The sequence below is a fragment of the Rhinolophus ferrumequinum genome, chromosome 16 (assembly GCF_004115265.2).
Source record: "Rhinolophus ferrumequinum isolate MPI-CBG mRhiFer1 chromosome 16, mRhiFer1_v1.p, whole genome shotgun sequence".
In the NCBI taxonomy this organism is placed as follows: Eukaryota; Metazoa; Chordata; class Mammalia; order Chiroptera; family Rhinolophidae; genus Rhinolophus; species Rhinolophus ferrumequinum.
The window spans coordinates 50,786,104-50,806,581 of NC_046299.1; the positions used below are offsets into that span (position 1 = coordinate 50,786,104).

At 39.3% G+C, this 20,478-nt stretch overlaps 2 protein-coding genes across 7 annotated transcripts in view; one reads left to right on the plus strand and one right to left on the minus strand.

The window, feature by feature from the left end:
* Positions 1-13,230, plus strand: part of FAM149B1 (family with sequence similarity 149 member B1) — a 46,027-nt gene extending 32,797 nt beyond the window's left edge. The window contains exons 8-14 of one of the 6 annotated variants that reach the window (XM_033130819.1): positions 2,077-2,201; positions 3,803-3,909; positions 6,054-6,275; positions 8,076-8,199; positions 8,436-8,561; positions 10,937-10,991; positions 12,120-13,216. In XM_033130819.1, the coding sequence (XP_032986710.1) occupies positions 2,077-2,201; positions 3,803-3,909; positions 6,054-6,275; positions 8,076-8,199; positions 8,436-8,561; positions 10,937-10,991; positions 12,120-12,193 (833 nt within the window). In that variant the 3' untranslated portion in view covers positions 12,194-13,216. Of the gene's footprint in view, positions 1-2,076; positions 2,202-3,802; positions 3,910-6,053; positions 6,276-8,075; positions 8,200-8,435; positions 8,562-8,775; positions 9,752-10,936; positions 11,207-12,119 lie in introns of those variants that run through there. The other 5 variants (XM_033130818.1, XM_033130817.1, XM_033130820.1 and 2 more) reach the window with 5 other exon arrangements.
* Positions 13,231-13,502: 272 nt separating this feature from the next.
* Positions 13,503-20,429, minus strand: DNAJC9 (DnaJ heat shock protein family (Hsp40) member C9). The gene is made up of 5 exons (XM_033130823.1): positions 18,071-20,429; positions 17,760-17,900; positions 16,916-17,170; positions 14,969-15,052; positions 13,503-14,598 (listed from the first exon to the last, which is right to left on the minus strand). Exons 1-5 carry the CDS (start codon positions 18,248-18,250, stop codon positions 14,479-14,481), a joined length of 780 nt encoding a protein of 259 aa, XP_032986714.1. The 5' UTR covers positions 18,251-20,429; the 3' UTR covers positions 13,503-14,478.
* Positions 20,430-20,478: the final 49 nt, after the last annotated feature.

A 20,478-nucleotide genomic window follows, 5' to 3' on the forward strand; every position in this document is an offset into this window, starting at 1 on the left:
TTTTAAAAAAAGTAATGGGTCCTATTTGGCCCACGGGCCATAGTTTGCCAACCAGTTCTAAAATGTCAACCCCATGACAAGCCATGTAGTGTAATGGTTAAAAGCAGTTTGTTACCAGACAACCTGGGTTCAACCACTGGCTCTGACACTAACTTTATATCCTGTGCAAGTTGCTTAACCTCGCGGTACCTCAGTTTCTTTATAAAATATAATACTAATTCCTCTCTCAAATGGTTAAGGGATAAATGAGATACATGGAAATACATAAAGTAGTTCCCAGAATATATAAGAACACAATAAATGTTAGCTATTACCATTACTTTTTAAAAATAACACCTTATGGAAAAAGAACTCTTGAATTTTTGGCTTTGGTGTGGACCAGTTGGTTAGTTGTTTGTTGTTAGGGCCAACCTACAGGTGCTGGTACAAACCTATCTCTACCATCACAGCAACTTTTTCTACTCCTAAGTGAGGGAAAAAGCCAACCTGCATGCTAGTCGTATATACAATAGGACCATGTGACAACTTGTGGTATTTTAAGATTTGTCAACTATAACCCAAAAGTATATAAAAGTCTGAGTATATGTAATCACTTATTTTTATATTTTTACAATCATTTTAACTTTTATTCAGGCCAGTTTAAAAATCTAAATTATGGAGGAATATTTATCTCAAAATTATTTTTCATCCTTATTTGCCAATGGGCAAACAAGCTTCACTGGACATTTTTGTTGAGAAAAGAAATACCTTCTCTGAAAGAAACAGTAATAAAATGATGATGGAAGTGATTTAGAAACAATGATGACCAAGAGTTATTAGTTTTACTCAGAAACATGATTCCTTGAGTTCAGTTTTGGAGCCAAAATTGATGGTGAGAAGTGCTAAAATCTCAGTGTTTTAGAAATGCCCAAATCCATTTGTTTTGCGATTATGATTAATGAAGCTATGAACGTTCTTGAACAGTCCTCCTGGTACCCATGTGCAAGAGTTCCTCTAGGGCTCACACCAAGGAGTGTAGCTGCTGGCTCACACAGAAATGCATCTTCAGTTTCACTAGATAATGCCAAATTGTCCAAGTGATTGTACCAGTTATATATATCCACTAACAGTACACAAGTTCCTGTGCTCACAACCTCAATAGTTACTGATCAATTTTTTGTCAACATGTAAAAGAATGTTTTCCGTGTGGTTTTATTTCTCCATTTTAAAAATTAGGGTATAATTTATATATAGCAAAGCAAAATTCACCTTTTTTAGTGTATAGTTTGTATTTCCCACCTCTGTTCCTCTGGACCAAATTCAGGATAATTTCTTCAGACCTTTTCTTCAAGTTCATTAAGTGTCTTCAGCAGGATCTAATCTACTAATTTTTGCTCTCTTTTGTAGTTTTCTTTTTACAAATCTTATTTTTGTCTTACTCTTTACTCATATTTTCAACTGTAGCATTTGTTTACATTTTGAACCTGATTAATTCCACTTTCTTTAGTCTTTGCTGACCTAATTATGTTGTTTCTGCTTGCTCTTTCTCAAGGTGTTTTGTTTCCTTGTGGCATCATGTGATTTTTAACAGTGGGATTGGATCTTGGAATTTTATGCATGGGAATTCTTTGAGGCCTGGATTAACAATCTGAAGGTCCCCCCCTAGAGCTACATTGTCCATTATGGTAATCATATATGGCTATTTATTAAAATTAAATTAAAAATTCTGCTCCTCAGTCAGACTAACCAAATTTTAAGTGTTCTAGAGCCACGTGGCGAGAGGCCACTATACTGGACAACGCATATGTAGAACATTTCCATCAACTGCAGATATTCTGTTGCACAGCTTCTCTCTCGAGATCCTTGCTTTTCCTCCTGTCAGCTATCAACAGGCACTGCCGACCTGGGAAACCGCTTTAAATAGAATTTTTGGTTTCTGAGGTATTTTTGAACCATGCATGTGGTATGAAACTGGGCTGCAAAGATGACTGAAGCCTTGCTTGAGACAATGAATTCTCAGGGGAGATTTTCTGTCACAATACTGTTGCTGTGGGTCTGGAGATATTCATGGGTAACAGATTCTGTTCCTTTGCTCAGATGATGAGAGTAATGTTGAAATCACCAGATCAGCTTCAGGAAGCCCCTGTGTGCTGAGTGAACCACAACCTTTGATCTTACCTCGAGTGCCACAGTCTAAGGTGCTGTCCGTCACCTCAAATCCGGTAAGGCCCACAGGGGAATATACGGGAGGACCTAGGGCTGTTCTTGCCAGAGGAAATTTACTCAGTATTATTTGTCTTAATTGTATTATTTGACTGTATTTTGTTGTTACATTACGTGTTTTGTCACAAAAAGCCGGTTACTCTATGTATTGACATATTTAAAAAATTAATAGCAAATTAGGGTTGGTCAGTTATTCTCAGTGAGCTCTTTTGAAAAGGTATCTATAAGTGTAATCTAGACTCAACTATGTGGTCAGCCTAATTCTGTTCTGGGAAGAATGAAGGATATGTTGAAAAGAGGGACCAAATCTCAGATTTTTTATGGTCTTAACATTCCGTCCTTTGAATTTCTTTTTGACTGCTTCCTTCTTTTTTCTTTTGTCTCTGCCTCCCTGGTTTTTGTTTTTTTAATATTTGAATCTGTTGACATTTTTGCCTTTTGGATGTTCATTATTCATAACCCAGGTGTAAAAGGCAATTTACAGGACAGAGGAGAAGCGGTCTCAATTAATGTACGGACAAGCATAAAGATGGCTATTTTTGGCAGAAGACTGATGAGCCTGCTGATGAGCCTGGTCTCACCTATGTAATGACTTATGTAGTACCAGTTCCTACATGCTAGTTTCCTGGTGTTACCTATGACAATACTTGGGGGTTGGAGTGTAGTGGGGAGGGAGAAAAAGAAAAGGGACTCTAATCCTTGGGTCATGCTCATCTGGGTTTTACTACCAGATCTAGTATTTGCTTTGTTGGTATACTGGCCAGATAGCGTACAGCTGGATTTATACAAAGGCTTTTTAAAAATACAATCAGCAAGGCACATACCTTATCACATTAAAGGATGAACTAGGTGAACTAGGTTCCTTTGGTTGTAATAAAAAACTTGTACATGTTGAACTGGTTTGGCTATGATGTAGGAAACCTAAACCCTGAACAGTTAGTTAACTTAAATGGTTCTGGTTGTTAATGATAAAAGGAAGAAGTGTTAATCCAAACATTCCTTCAGAGAAAGTAGGAGGAAAATGCATGGTAAAGGAGATGCCCAAAACGATGACCTGAGAGAGAAAAGCAACAGGACTCTGAGGTGGTATGTCAATGCAAGTAAGATTAAATCCTGCTAACATTAGAACAAGATTAACTCCTTCTAATAAACAGTATTCGGAAATTAGGTTATCACTGAGAGCTGACCACTCCAGCGGTAGTGAAGGAGAAAGGATTAGTTTGTGTAGAATGTAGGACTGTGTGATGATAAAAGAGATTAATTTTTGTTGTTGTTGTTGTTTTTAGGGTTTCTTTTCTAATGCAAATAATAATAAAGGTCCTCTCTCCCCTATGACAGTGGCTAAGTGCTTTCATCTAGGTTGATCAGGCTTTCCCCACCTGCTGTCATTTAGGAAAGGAGAGGAAAGGACTATGACCCTGTCATCTTGACACTGAACTTGAGGTCCCAGCTGAGCTATTGGCCAAGATATTACAAAAGTTAAGGCATAGGAGAAAAATGTATAAATGACCTAATTTGGAAATAATGACTTTTGGCAAAGTTGGGAAACTAAGCAGGTATCACCAAGCAATAATGAGTAACATCTTCTTTTAACATGTAGATGAGTTTCTGTCAAGCAGCAAGTGGTCATCAGCCAAATGTGAATGGTCTCTTGGTTCATGGGATGCCTCTACAGCCAAGAAATCTCTCCCTAATGGACAAACTCCTGTAAGAAGTATAAAATTTTAATAGACTAAATGAAGTAGATCACTGAGAAATAAAAGGAAAGTCAATTAATATGCATGTATTGAGTAGCTACCAAGCAATCACAGACATGTAGGGAGTGAAAACATCTAAGAAGAGCAGCAAGGCTACTCTAGGTAGGAGAAATGGTGTGGGAAAAGGTTTGGAGACAGGAAAATGCAAAGTATTTAGAAGAGAAAGACCTTTTTTGCTATGGTAGGATAGAAGATAGGTCAGAACTTTAATGCTTCCAACTAAAGATTATTGACAATCTTTTAGAATTAAAATAGACCATGGTCTGATTAGTGGGAAAGAGACTATGAAATTAATGAAGGTTGGGACCAGACTGTGGAGGATACTGAATGCCATGTTTCTGAGATCCACTCATATTGTTGCATGTTACCTTCTCTTATTGCCAAGAAGCATTCTATTCTAGGCATATACAATTTGTTTATCCATTCTTCTGTTAATGAACACTTAGTCTGCTTTCAGGCTAAGGCAGTTATGCATAAAGCCACGATACATATTTTTGCAAGGTCTTTTTTTGTGGACCAATGGTCTCATTTTCTTGGATCATTATCTAGACGTGAAACTGCCATACAGTTTTCCAAAGTAATTATTGTACCATTTTACATTCCCACCAGCAACGTATGAGTTTCAGTTGGGGAGCACATATATTTATATCAGGAAGTTGAAAGACAGATTTCACAGCAGTAGAGCATAGATTGGAATGCAGCAGGAGGAACTGAAGGTGAGGAATCTAATGCAGGAATTCAAGCATGAGCTTCTAAGGATCTGCATGCAAGTTGTAGCACAGGATGAGAAAGGAATGAAATATATTAGGAGATATTATAAAATAAATCAAATTCCATAAAAATAGAGGAATAACAGTCAACTCTGAGATTTCAAACTCAAGGGAAGCGTTTTGGGGAAGGGGGAAGATAAGCTTGGTTTGGGGTGTGTTGCGTTTACAATGATGGGCCATCTTGTGGGAAATATGGAAGAGGTCAGATTTGGCAGTTGATCTAGAAGTCATTTGGCTAGGGGTGAATCCAGAATTATGAATGAGTAGTCCAGAAGGCAAAATAAAGATGAGCATAGAGTAGCTAAGGCCTAAACCTTCTATAAGTAAAGAAAATGTATAAGTGAATGAGGCGGGAAGACCAGAAAGATCTCGTAATGCTCAAGGCTTAACCCTGTTCCTTGATGGGCACTTTCCCTTCCAAGTCCTCCAAACACTGAGGTATATTTTGCACCTTAGGATACCAACCTGTCCTGAAAGGTTGAGGAACTTGTTGAAAGCCAAAGAGCCCATGGCAGAGCTTTATGCTTTCACTTTCTCTCCATTTCATTGTGCAAATACTGTGCAAATGCATAGGTGCCTTACAATAGAGCCAGACATTCTCTCATTCTGCTTAAAAAACAAAACCAAATAAAACCCCTGAAGCTCTAGGGTAGAGTTTAAGCTACTGTTTGGGCAAGGTGTTTTATTTATCAGAGTGCGCACATCAATTCTATTTCACAGCTGTTTGCGCAAATGAGGACCTCCTGTGATCCTACTGCCCTAGCAGCCCAGGGCTCGGGACTCTTTGCTGCTCCCAGTTTTCCAGGGAACCCAAACCTCTACCCCTGTGGGCTCCAAAGAGCTCAGCATTTTAATCTCTGGAGTGGGAGCCACGCTGGGGCCACACTCCTCCCAATGAGCAATATTTGCCTTTCAACTCAGTCTTTCTGGCAACATTCCTTCAGCACAAAAGAATGCCTCAAATTTGGTAGGAATCTCAGTCTGAGGCAAACTTTTGGGAAGTATTTCAGAGAAGGTACCCTTCAGCTTAGCCTTCACTGGTAACTGAAGAAGTGACTGGGATGGCAGGTGAATGAGGAACTTGATTTATCAAATCTCCATTCTAGTAAATTATGTATATGACTGAGATGTCCTTTTAAGGACATGTTCCCATGCCTGAGCTAGATTACATAACTTCTGGAAAGCAGGTTACTTATTGAATGGTTTTTACTTTTGTTTTCTACCTTGAATATATTTTATAGTCTAAGGCTTTTACCCTTTTGAGGCCTGTCTCCCGGTACAGAGCAATCTTGATTTCACTATGGGTTTCTCTTTTGGACACTAGAGATCTTGATGACAAGCTACTAAGGCCAGGGTCCAGTTCCATCCTTTCAACCCGAAATTGGTCACATCGAGCCTTGGAGCTTTGTACGTCATCTCTGTCATATACAGTGCAGCCCACCAGGAGACGCAACCCCCCACCACGTACCCTCCATCCCATCAGCACAAGCCATTCACGCTCCGGAACGCCAAGACCTGTGGAAGAAATACTCAGAGGATCCCGACTGTAGGTTTCAAAAGTAGAATTTCTAGAAATTGTGTTAAAGCTAATTAAGAATTTTACATAGAAAATGAATTTAAATATAAAATTGAAATATATGCCTAGAAATTAATCATTACATATTCTTATGATGGACTGCACACTGGTTTAAATCCAACACAGAAAAAAATGAATTTAAATTTCAATTAAATACAGTACTGTTGGCTAGAATACCTATGTATTTTATTAAACATTTTCCTTAGTAGGAACATGTTCATCCCAAAATAAGTTAATTCTCCTTTAATATTTTTCCGTACCATTGGGAACTGTTTATTCCATTGACAATGAAAACTTCATAAACCTCAGAGAAGTTGTTTATATACCAGGAAAAATATCCCTTAGCACTTCTTAGGAAATAAGACTAAACACATTATCTTCCTTTTTCCCCACCCTTCATTCACTAGACACTCTGAGCCCCACTGTACAATAACCCAGAAGCCAATTTTTTAAGTAAAGTTCTTTCACTAGTTGATTTACAAAACATCTTAGGATGACAGACTAGTCACAATGATGTAAAGTACAGCATAGGGAATATAGTCAATAATGTTGCAACAACTACATATATAGTGCCAGGTGGGCACTAGACTTATCAGGGGAATCACTGCATAAATTATATAAATGTCTAACCACTATGCTGTACACCTGAAACTAATATAAAATAATATTGAATGGCATCTGTAACTGAAAAAAAATAAGAAAATCTTAGGATGGTTGATATCTAAAACTATGATCAAGGGTAAAAGATAATAAGGCCGTAACTTTTCAGTTCAGCTTCTAAATTAAGCACGTCACTATACTTCTCTCTCAGCATGTTATTTCTTGATTTTGATTTTTCAATTTCTTGTTATAATGTATCCCAAGAGACTCACTAAAAGAGATATCCAAAACCAGCAAAAATCTTTGTCAGGACACTAGTCTTCATCTCACCTGCTCACTGTATTATGTTGATGTAGCTCTATCTATACCGATACAGCTATAGATTCATTCATTTGGGGATGAGTGGTCTAGATATATAATCAATCTCTCATCCCTTCTGACAGTTGTTTTTTCAAAGTGGAAAAATAAGTTGCTTTGTTTCTTCTGGGACATGAAAATATTCAGTTTCATTTACTATCTTGAGTATGAGTAGTACTGCAAACTGCTCCAAATTCAATGGAATAAAATGAAAGTTTAGGGACTTTACATGGGAATTATAGTTTTTAGTGAAAAGGACAACCAGAAGGCCCAGAACTGGAGAATTCCATCAGATGTGAAATTACAAATCCACTACTGGTAGAGAAGTGCAGCACCAGGTAGGGAAAATTACTGTTTTATGCCAATTCTCTGTGAGAAAGGGTCAACTTCTGCTGTGTGTCCAGGATAGTTTCAACAAAGATCATAAAATACCGTGTTTCCCCGAAAATAAGACCTAGCCAGACAATCAGCTCTAATGCGTCTTTTGGAGCAAAAATTAATAAAAGATCGGGTCTTATAATAATATTATAGTAAAATAAAACCGGGTCTTATTAATTAATGTTTGCTCCAAAGGACGCATTAGAGCTGACTGTCCGGCTAGGTCTTATTTTCAGGGAAACACAGTACTATGAAAAAACCAGAAACTCTAGTTTTCCAAAATCCTTTGAGAGCTCTTTACATAAGAACCTAGGCAGCTTTAGATTTTCTGTGCATGACATTAATCTCATCTGCTTCATTTATTTGATTCTAATCAGTTTGCTTGTACTGTTATAATTGTTCTCATGGCTTGGTGTTCACTGGTGGGATCTGCAGCCTGGTGGCGGCCGACTCGCTCTCTTCTCCCTCACCAATGTCCCTGAGTCGAAATAACCTGCTGCCACCTATTGGCACAGCTGAAGTGGAACACCTGAGCACTGTGAGGCCACAAAGACAAACGGTATGTCCTTCCTGTGGCCTTCCCATGTGCTTATAAAATTTCCCGGACAGTAACTCTGCAGGATCTGTGCTCGGGTCTTCATTTATACTTTGTCAAAATTACACACTGAATTCTATTTCTGACAATGGAATTGGAGGTGCTTGGCCTGCAGTTACCATACCTGCAAGGGTTGATATAGGACACGCACGGCTCCCAGTACAAATCGTTTCACCTGTTGTGTAATCCTGTCTCCACAGAAAAGCCATGGCAATACCAATCGAGCTCGAAGTGCGGTGGTAGATGAGCCTAACCATCAGCAGCCCCCGGAGAGGCTCCTTTTACCTGACTTTTTCTCCAGGCCCAACACAACTCAGTCATTTTTGGTAGAGTGACATATTTCCTCTATTCTGATAGTTGGGGGGCAGAGGGGAGAGTGGGAAGGGAAAGAAAAAAACTAGTTTGGTAGACTTAGACTTTACATAGTGGCTTAATGAACTTTAAATATAAAAATTAAGGTTCTAACAATAAAAATAGTGTTTTAAGTACATTTTTTTGAAATGCTAACTGGTCTCTGCTATTCATTCTTTTAACTTGTAGAGAGAATAAGGTAAAATGCAAATTAAGCCTGAAACGTCACCGGAGGCAAAAATGACAAAACTGAAGCTGTCCTACTTCGGGGACATCATAAGGCAGGGTTCTTTGGAAAAGACAGTAATGCTGGGAAAAATAGAAGGCAGCAGGAAAGAGGAAGACCACATATAAGATGGACTTACGCCATAAAAGGAGCATAGGCGTGAATCTACAGGAGCTGAGCAGGGCTGCAGAGGACAGGACATGGCGGCCAGCACTCATTCACAGGGTCCCCAGGAGTTGGAGCCGACTCAGCAGCACAGAACACACATAAAACGCCTTATACATAAATTACAAATTCTAAATAATGTGAAGTTTATATATTTCTGAGACTAAGAAAACAAAACACAACGTTAAACCCCAGTTTAACGTTTATCAGATCAGCATAACTTCATTCTCTAAAGCTGCTCTCCTGGAGTTATACCAACAATAGTATCAGATTATGATGTGGACTGGTTGGGGGATGGGCGAGTTAGGAATTTCATTTTGTTGTTGTTTGAGATGCTGACATTGCCTTACCATTTCATGTACATTTACTAGCCCCTTTACTTTTAACCAAGTGATAGGAAAAACCTGGTTGGGAGATTCAAGGTCCTGCACTGACCTTGCCCAACTGTAGGCCAGGAGCTCAGCCCAATCTCCTTTTGCTTTGTGGCAACGGCTTGGAGAGCCTGGGAATTGAATGGGGCCACACTTAGTGCCCAGGAATCCGGCTGCACAACCTCTACCAGTTTTCAGGGTGGTGGTGTTTGCAGCCCACTTAGCCCATCTCCTAAAAATCTCTTGACCTGTTACAGCCTAAAGCACCATAGGATCTTTCCCCACTAGAATAGTGAGAATAAATGAATGGGTCACTGTATTGGTTTCCTAGGCTGCCGTAAAAAATTACCACAAACTGGGTAGCTTAAAACAATAGAAATTTATTCTCTGTTCCAGAGCTTAGAAGTCCAAAATCAAGGTATCAAGCAGAGCCACATTCCCTCTACAGACTCTAGGGAAGAATCCTTTCTTGCCTCTTCCTAGCTTCTGGTGGTTGCCAGCAATTCCTTGGCTTGCAGCTGCATCACTCCAATTCTGCCTCTATCTTCACATGGCCTTCTTCCCTGTGTCTAAATCCCTCTTATAAAGATACCAGTCACTGAATTTAGAACTCACCTTAATCCAGTATGAGTCATCTGAACTTGATTACATCTGCATAGATACTATTTCCAAATAAAGCCTCATTCATGTGATCCAGGCGGACATAAATTTAGGGGGTACACTAACCCAACAGACCTCAAGAGGCCTGATTTAGGGCAAGATTCACCCAAAACATGGGTAAAAAAAAAAAAAAAATTTCAAAGTTTCTTCTTTTTCACATTTTATAACAGTGAGTAAACATGTCTTACCTTAGCCATTTCTCTCCAGTTTGCTGTCATGAAAAGAGATGAGCTAGTAGCTCGATGTAACTAAGAGCTCTAGAGCTGGGCCCCGGGCTGGCACTACCAGACTAGCACTCTGTTCCTTGGTGTTCTCATCTATAGTAGGACTCAGCAAACTACGGTTCATGGACCACTTGGCTTACCACCTGTTTTTGTAAATAAAGTTTTATTACGGCAGAGCCAGCACACTCATTTATGTGCCGTCTGCTTTTCACTACAATAGCAGAGTTGAGCAGTTGCAACAATGGCAGTATGTACCACAAAGCATAAAATACTTTCTATCCTGCTCTTTACAAGAAGTTTGCTGACCCTGATCAAAAACATGGGGCTTCACCAGAAAAAAATTCCTGAAATCTCAATTCTAGTGCTCTGACAGGGAACTGAGTGATGGTTTTTATTCCAGAAGCACCAGCGAGATGACGATAGCTCTATTATTGATATTCTCCATTTTAATAATTTAGGCATATCTTAAAATTGTTTAAATTCCTTGAGGTGATTTTGAAATGTCTGAGTTTCATATTGAGAGTTACAGTTCAAGTATGGAAGTACTCACAGGTGTTTCAATACTGCTGAAAAAGCTGGATTGGCGGGTGATGCCATATATAGTGTTGTCCAATTTCAAGTATTTTTCTCCCTTGTAAATTTAACATATTATCCTTTGGGAGACACTGCATTGTAAGAAGTGTCTCATCTTTTCTATTTTTCAGCCGGACACCGAATATTGTCATTCATGCGCTGAGTATCCACATCAGGCCCGACCTGGTAGGGGACCTACAGGGACAGGTGGGGCCATGGCTCTTTATTTCACTATATGTGGCTATGTTAAGATTCTACCTTTGTCTTATTTTTCATTTCTGTGCTTAGTTTTCCCTCCTCCACGTTTTATTTTGTTTTCCTACATCTTTGTAAATCACCTCAAATTCATTTTGGAAGATGGGATATAATAGAGCTCTACTACTCAGAGCCAAAAACTTCCAGATGTTTTCTCATATGTAAATTAACCTCTCACCACTCTGGCAAAGTAAACAGTACTTTTTTTAAATCTAAAAAATTTCAGCCAACTAAGTCATTTTCATAACATTCAAACATTGCATTAGTGTTATTATGTAGGCAAAATCCACATGGCTTTAAACTGATTTGGTCAGTTAACCTGGTAGGCCAAGGCAAGACAAAAGAAATTCTAAATGTTAAGATACGTCAAGTCTGATTCTATCCCACTTACTTTTTTGATTTCTAAGTTATATTCTATAGCTTCTATTTTCGTAAGAGCAATAAGAGAGAATTTAATTAAGGGTATCTTAACTCTTCCTATAATGGTCTCCTCACCATCATCAGGGTCATTCTTATTATGTTATAGGTGAAATTTAGTACAAGTGCCGGGCAATTGACATGTTTCCTGTAAACATGATTAATCAGCAAATACATAGGAAATTAATCTGCCTCCAACCCTACTCTGTAGTCCAAGTGAATTGTTTTATTTAGTTCCTATTTACAGTTTGGAAGTTTTTGAACGCTTTCAGTGGATTCTGCTCTTGGATCAGTCCTCATAGAGAAGAAATCCTGACTCTGAGCTAGTTATTACTTTCAGCCATGTTTGATGGTCTGGTATAACTAGCGCAACATTAAGTGAAACAGACATTTCAGTCCTTTTCAGTTAGTGGGCTCTTCTCTATAACTAGGTTACTGCTTTCATATCTTATTTTTGTTTTTACTTAAAACATGCAAGATTTTTACTGCCTCGGTAAATATATACTTTACTACTTAGTCCCCCTCTCCAAATGTAAAGTCCAACTGATTATTAGAGCGAAAAAGCCTTCAGATATGAATTTGAGATTACCAAATCTAGAACGTCTACTAATGTTACTCTATGATGTCATTTTTGTTGGACAGGTCCTCAGTTACATGCATCTACAAAATCTCAAAGCAGAAGTGGACCAGTCTCTAGAACCAGGCAGGGACCATAGACAAAAGAGGAACCTGCTTTAGGCTGCAGGGAACACGTGGGAAGATTTTATGAATCAGTGTTCACTCATTCTGTGATGCAGAGCTTGTATACAAGAAACAACTTGAAACTATCTTCATGAAGTTATTTTGGTACAACTGACCGAGAAAGCAAGAGAGTATCTGCCAAAGATTACATGGGTACTGTTTCTATCTCCACTTACTGTTTTCTTTCAGCATAAATTAACCTATTCCATTGGACAGTAAAGTTTGTACCCAGAGACGTGACAAATGAATAATTACCCCCAAATCACTGCTCTCGTTGTCTGTTAACAATGATCAGTTCAATTATTATAGGATTCTATGAGACTGTAATACACAAAAAGCAGCAAATGATTAATAACAGTAAGTCATCACTGGTTTTGGAATACTTATGCTTGTATTAATTTATGTAGAGTTATACTCAGCTTTAAGTGATTTTTAGGAGACAGTACTGTCAAAACTCTGAGCTACTCATCAAATAGGTATCATTCCTAAAGCTTTCTCTGTAGATGTCCAATCCCAAAGACAAATATGAAGGGGTGAGCAACTGAAGACATAAATATTGAACACTGGTGTAAAGTAACGTATGTAATAAATCATAATGGATATTTGTTTTCCAGGTAGGACAGCTCAATTTCACAATGCCTGCTTGATATCAGGTTATGCTGCTTTTCTTAAAGTACTTTATTTTTCCAAATAAACTCAACTTGCCAGGTTTTCTCCTGCAGTTCTAACAAAGTCAATTAAAACATTTATAGAATTTTTCTATTAGTGAGCCAGCAAGATGCAATTCCTTAAAATTTCAGAAACCCTGGCTATTAGTCCATTATGAACATATCCTAAGAGCAGAAGAGAACTTGGACATTTTTCTGATTTTACCATGGATCTTTTTCTGAGTACACTCATAAATGCAGCAATGGTTTTAACTATGGCTTAAATTTATTTAAATTTCATTGAACTTTAATTTTGATGATCATACTGGTTTTAGATCTTACTGTTAACCCTGAGAATGGATAAATGCAAATGATCATAAATCGAGGTAATTTTTTATTACAGGAAAGTGTTTTAATGCTATCAATATGAAGACAAATGCTTCAAACAACCTGCATTAAATTATATTTTTAATAATTAAAGAGCATATTTTAACCTGTTTACAATCAGAAACTGAAAACGTGTCATGTGCTTACCTCAGATAAATTACGATACATACAACTCAGTAACAGGTTTATTTTATGCATGTGGAACTGAATGTGTTAGTCTACAAATCAAAGATTTTAAGTTGAACAGTCCCTAAAAACTTCTATATATTCTAATGCATACCAATTCGACTAAATACAAGTGAAAATCTCTGTACTGTTCTCAAAAATTCAAGTGCCTGATGATAAACCACTGGATCAATTTGGCTTGCCTTTTAAAGTGAATTAAGGGTCACAAGGAGCCACTAAGAAGTCCTTTACCCAAACTCCCAGGTAAGAAAACAAGTTCCCACACTCAGTGACCTGCCTAATGACATTCAGCAGTTACAGGCACGACTACAACACCCCTTTAGGCTACTTAAACCAGGCTATCTACTACAACGCTGACTAGAACTTTTCTTCTCTCTTCTCTAAACACCGTATTTTTTCTAGATCACATTTTAAATGATCATTTAAAACTTAGCAGTCATTTTTTTACTTGTTTATTTCATCATGTAGAAGTCTTATAAAGATGCGTGAAGTAAAAGAATGCCTGTCTGTCCTATACTTCAAGCAAAGAGTACAAAACCTGGTTGAGTAAAACAAAAAGAACATTAAGACCAAGAACAAAGTATCAAGTATTTGGAAGACATCCAGCAAGTGTTCTGAAGGCATTCTAGCTAGGAAGAGTAACTGTTCTAATAAACACTCGTATCACTCCGAATACTCTGTAGCTCACTCCTGTGTGGCAAAATGACAACTGGTAAAGGAAGTATGGACAGACCAGCATTCTAAATAGAGTTTCTTGTACAGAATATCTACAGAGGCAAGTGCTGTCAGGAAGTATACCAACCTCCTCTTCCCTCAACAGTTACCACCAAATTCCTTCAAATGGGGACTTCACAGAATGTCGGGAATTTCTAGGCTATACTAAGATCAGGTTGAGAGATTCTGGTTTACAGTAAATCTGAGTGATTTAGGCAGGAAACACAACTTAAGAGTTGGATCAACTTTTGTCTTCAAATCTTGACTGTACCTTGCCTACAATGGCACCAATTAACACCTAAGGACTTTTGAAGAGAAAAATTCCATTATTTCTTTTCTTTCTTGAGAGCTGTTTTTTTCCCTCCTCGACTGGAAGGTTTGCAGTACTTTGCTTCCATCTGAGCCAGAAAACTGTCCATTTCCTTTTGCCGATCCTTTTGTCTGCTCTGTTTGAGAGTTAAAACAAGCTTTCAAAACACAAGACTATCCACAGAGACAAAAGTACTTAGTGATTGCCAGGGGCTGGTAGGGAGGGAGAATGGGGAGTGAATGCTAATGGGTGAGGGGTTTTTTCCTTAGGGTGATGAAATGTTCTGGAATTAGATAAGTGCTGATGGTTGTACAACTTGATGTATACTAAAAACCACTGAATTGCACACTTTAAAAAGATGAATACATGGTGTGTGAATTGTCTTAAAAGAAAACCAAAATACCGACAGTGCTATTCATATACTCACTCCAAAGAAAATATTAGCAGTAGGAATCAGAACATGAAAGAAATGGCAGCAACCTTCTCAGACAGCCTATCAAGTTTACCTGAATGACTGCTTTCAAATTATCCACTCCTTCAAGTCCCAACTCCTTCCTGCTGATTTCTGCTTCTTTAGCCTCTTCCTGAGCCTAAAAAAGAAATTCAAATGAGACTCCATGACAAGCGAGCAAATGCTAAAAGTACACCCTTTTCCCAAACCAAATCTATGCTAAGACCCTTTCAATTTGAGGATATTATATATACGATAAAATTACATAAATGTCATTCATTAAAAGGCAAAAATGCTGAGAGCAAGCAGTATATCCTCTGATTCCAATAAGCATTTCTGAGTTTTCCCCATTTCTCCTTGCTAGGGGTAGCAAGTAGCTTGGTATTAATAAACCACATGGTGATAGAAAGGAAAACAAAATGCTAGAAGAGCTAAGAAAAGCCAGTTAACAAGAATGCTCTCAAAAATATTGCCAGAATACAGGTAACTCAGATTCCTCCTCTGGAAACCCAATTTACTGCATGTGACTAGTGGCAGCCTTGAAAGCAACCCTGGTTTAAAATTCCCCAAGTCAGAATAAACGCTAATAAATTCAGTTTTAACCTTTCTTTACTGATTTCAAAGCCACCTTCTTTTGCCAAATTTTCCTAGGGCACTGATGCCAAAATACCAGAAGAATACTTTGGGAAAGGTTTTTTTTTTTTTTTTCTCCCTCAGGGCAAGAACTAAGACTATTAAGAGGCCCCAATCCCCAGCGAATCTTCTAAATAGCAATAAATACTATTAATACTGAAAATTATGACACATTAGGACCTCATTATTACAATAAAAACACAGTTTCCATTGTCTACTTTCAGTCCTCAAATCCCATTTATCTCTTCTAATACTGTATCCCTCTCCCCTAGCTTGCTGGATGGAGTCTCTCTCAAAACTATGCCAGCCACCCACCCCCATAATCTAGAGTAGCTTCTCAAGCTAACAGCCTATTACTGGATACAGCTGTGCTCAGTTTCACCTGGGAAAATCATTACTAACAAACTTAGACTCAGCTTGAGTTTAAGCAGATGTAATCTATGAACCAAAACAATAATACACACTCCACTTCTCTCAACTCAATACATATGTCAGCTTTCCCTTATGTGTATCTTGCATCTGAAAGCTGCAGACCTACCTCCACTTCCAATTCAGCCACGTAAAATAAGGTATTCAGCTCAGGTACCCAGCAAAGATCTAAACTCTTACACTGTCAGCTCTCCATGGAACTCCCATTATAAAAGCCAGGCTGAGGCAATGGTTACTTCAGTACCTGTCTGTCCCAAAAGATCAGAGGCGCAGATGTTTGCTTCTTGGAATTTACTCCCTCCCAGAACCCCAGCTGTCCTTAAGCTCCTTTCCCTTGCCACCATCCCTACCTCCACCAATTCCACAGTTTAATATGGGTGTAAAGGACACACAGGCCTCAATCCTTGATTCTCCACAAAAGTGCTCCTCAGAGTGTGTTTGGAAAGACACCATCAAAAGAAACTAAATAGTTTATTTAAAAAATGTATATTCGGGGCCCAACTCAATCAATTTGGGCAAGAGCAAAGGAATCTGTATTAACAGGACATCATTTGTTTTTAAAAAGTCTCTGTCGCCCTCTCCCCACACTTTAACCAAGTGAGAACCACTGTCTAGCGTATGTATCTGGACTCCAATACTTTCTCCCTAGAAATGCCTGAAGAAGCGACAAGAATTGGCCCATATGAAGATTATTTCACTGTTACTTTAAGATGACATTATTTAAATAACCTACAAATCCTCTTGAGCACAACATACTACGGAAAAAAGTTTCTCGTGGTGAGCTGGTATGCTCATTTTATTAGATGAGAACTACACAGCAAGTTAATCCTTATCCTTAGTATTTTAGCAGTCTTATCTGTATTTCCATTTTTGTCAATATCCTCAAATTCTTTTTGGAAGCAGTGACGATATAAATAATAAATAGCGTTCACAATCTTACCCTCCTTTTCCTTGCATTCATCTTTTGTTTTGATTCTTTGACAAAGGCATTATAGGATGGGACCTCTCCGGCATCAATGGCTTGTTGAATAATGTTCCTTATCCTGGGTTCTTCTGTGTACTGCACACACAGCACAGACTCCATGATCCGACCTATGTCCCCCTTGAAGTCCAGATAGGCTTGTTTAATATCAGCCAGCTCTTCTTCAGAACCTTTGTATGTCTTTTCAAAAGCTTGAATGTCTTCTAGAGATATCTACACAAGAGACATATGTTTTAACTTGGACAATTTTATTTTAAACAAAAGATACTCTAGTAAAATTAGATTTAGGTGCTGAATGTTTCTCCCCAAATACAAAGGCTTCTTGAATTGAAATTGTTGCAAAAAAACAAATTTTCTATGCCAAAAACTTTTCCAGAGTTCTCCCTAGTCCAACCTTCAGAACTGCTAAACTACAGACCAGTAAAATTTAAGTGAAGTTTCCAAAGGTGGGAAGACACCAGAAAAACACTCAGGACTTACATTTAGATGTGTAAGATAAAGCAAATCTTGTAATAAATTAAATCCCCCCTTTTCAGTACAATCACTCTACATCAACAGGTAATTGAAGACCCATTTCACCGTGTGTATGTGTGTGTGTACACTCATGAATCGACCTACGGGTTAAATACATTTGTTTTACAAGATTACAATATATATCTCCTGAGGAATGCCTGTGCATTTGTATTTCGAGGCCAAAGAGAAATCGCTCATTCCTAAACAACCCGAAATGCAAGGCGTCGGAGGCATTCGATAAACATTGCTTGATGAATAATGAGAAGTCCAAGCCTCCGGAGTCCTCTACCTTTTTAAAGAGTAACCTCCAGTACGTTTCCCAGTCCCGATCTTGGTTGAGCACATCGGAATCCTCGTCCACGGTTCCCTGCTCGTCGTACACCGCTCTCTGCTCTTTGTCACTCAGAACGGAATAGACTTTCCCAAGGATCTGCGGAAAGAGCATCCACAAGTCACCCCTGCCTCTCACTGAAACCGCAAAGCGAAAAATAAAAATTAGAAAGCGTGCCAGGCCGGCTTCTGACAACTCCACCCGGGCGGGGCCGATCGGCCAGGAGACCCTGAGAACCCGGGCGGCCGGTGGAGCAGGGACGTGCGTACCTGGAAGCGGCGGGTGGCGTCCTCCTTGTCGCCCTCGCCCACCCGGTCCGGGTGCACCTGCAGGGACACCTTGTGGTAGCCGCGTCGGACCTCGCCGTCGGAGGCCTCACGCCGCACGCCCAACACTCGGTAAAGGTCGGCGGTGCCGAACACTTCCTCACACAGCTCCAGCAGCCCCATGGCTGGCAGAGGCGCAGAGCGAAAGGCGGCCTCTAGAAAAACAGGTCCCAGCGACACCGATAGAGCTCCGAACTGCTTCCTTTTCCCGCGCAAAAAGCCCAGGGCGCCTGCGTCACAAGAAGAGCGGAAGAGGCGTGGCCACGACGCCGCACTTTACGGCGGCTGCAAACCCGGGCTTGGAAAGGCCGTCATCGGCCGGCACTGAAGTGGAGTAGAGCAGGTGTGCCAAGTCGCCTGGCGCGGGCACCTCCTTCCGCGGGATGATATGAGCCCGGAAGCCACCACCCCTCTCCTGGCTGTGCTCTGGAAATCTGGCGCCTATCTTCTCCCCAATATCCCAGCAGAAAATTTTTCAATGTTACATGGAATGTCCATATTAGGTTGAACCTATACATTGCTGGTTTTTTAAACAACAGCATAACATCAGCATTTGGCAATTTCACATGGTTCCTAAACGTGTTTTTTCCCCAGAGAACAATGGTTAAAGAGATTTATTCTTTTTCACAGATGATCCTGACAAGTACCTCCAGCTCTTAAGGTCCAAATCATTTTGCAACCTACAGGGTGGGTCTGCTGGATAGGTACTTACCCTTGAGCCCTACAAGAAAAAAGCCTACATTAAACAAAAAGCACAATACCAGTCTTTCAAAATTTCTTATTTGACATTTATTACAGAATCATTCCCATTCTTCTCTGAATCACCTTCTACTTTGGTGGAGATGACATGACCCAAACCTTCATCTTAATAAAAATATAAACTGCTGAAGCAAAGGCCTTTTTGTTGTTGTTATTGTTAACGCTTTCTAAAGTGCAGAGCTGAATTTTTAGCACCTTAGATTTGAAGGTGGCAGGCAACAAGACAGGCTGATACAATCATCCAAGACACGGTGAGAAATCTGTGCCTGGAGATCCAAAGGCTAAGGCTAGAAAAAACTCTGGAAATCAGGGAGAAGAGCTCACACAGGAAATATGTGTATACAAATTTTAGACAAAGTATAGATAAGGGCACAAAGTAAATACTTGAGTTGGCAAACTCAGTAGCTCAAAATACTTTACCTTGACCCATTTCACATCAGTTCCTCTCACTGATCAATATTTTTCAGAATCACATTCTCCCCTGCTCTACCAATTAAAGCTTTTCCCAAGACCTCAAACTCTCCAGGGTAGTATCCTTTAAACTTGCAGAGTTCCTACCATTTTCAAAGCATTTCTCTTTCCTATATCCAAGCTCAAACCCAGGTAAAGTTATTTGCTCTCTGCCCGCCCGCCCTTCAAAATCTCCTCCAAGCAAGTGGAGGCCAACTAGTAATAACCCTTGGGGAGCCTTGATGACACCAGAATTTGAGGTGGTTAATTGTTCTCAGAATATATAACCCAGAGAATAAGTTAGTATATTGATAGGGCTTTAGAATCTCCTCTACAAATCTCCTATATGCTAGTCTTAAGACAGAATTTGAAATCTGTATTATCCAGAATGTGCACTAAAACCATTTAATCTACACTTGTGCTTGTAGATTCCTGAGTCTGAGTGAAGCAGATAATGTGGTATTTTGTGGGGGTTTTTTGGCACAGCCAGTCATTTACATTACCAAACTCACGATCTCTAAACCTGAGTCTATCACTGACTTTTTAAGTGGACATTTGAAAAGCCCCTCATCCTTGCTCATTCCCCACTCCCTACTACAGACAATACATGTTGGAAAGGGCTCTCCAGGTAGGCACATCGGGGTCTGAATCTTAGCTCTACCAATATTAAAACTGTGGCCTTGGGCAAGTTTCTACCTCTGAGCTTCAGCTTACCCATTTATAAAATGGCGATAATCCTACCTACTTTCATACCTTATTATTCTCACAAATAACCTTGCATATAAAGGGCCTAGAATGTATGTAGGTACTTTACCATATTAGATTTCGTCCAGTTTCTCATTCTTAAAAGTAGACTATTACAGCCTAAAAACTTGTAACAAATCTACCTTTGTAAATTTGAGATTATGTGTTAAGCAATACAAACCTACAGTTATAAAAACAATAAGCAAAGTAACTGTGTCTTGAACTGGTGAGATGACAATAAATTAAGAAAAGAATTACTTGAACGGGCCATGGACATGCTGGTTTGGGACTTTGAAACAGGGAAATCTTGGAAGGCAGCAGACTGTAAAGTTGTCTAAGGGACTCAGGGCCCAACCCAAAAGTCAAACCCATCTCACAGCCACTGTGTTTCGCCACAC

Excerpts from the sequence above, each read along its gene's own strand:
- DNAJC9 (XM_033130823.1), bottom strand. The coding sequence starts at position 18,250 with ATGGGGCTGCTGGAGCTGTGTGAGGAAGTGTTCGGCACCGCCGACCTT. Across the intron at positions 17,901-18,070 it reads ACGCCACCCGCCGCTTCCAG|ATCCTTGGGAAAGTCTATTC; the intron begins GTACGCACGTCC and ends CTCTTTCCGCAG. Across the intron at positions 15,053-16,915 it reads TGAATGCAAGGAAAAGGAGG|GCTCAGGAAGAGGCTAAAGA; the intron begins GTAAGATTGTGA and ends TTTCTTTTTTAG.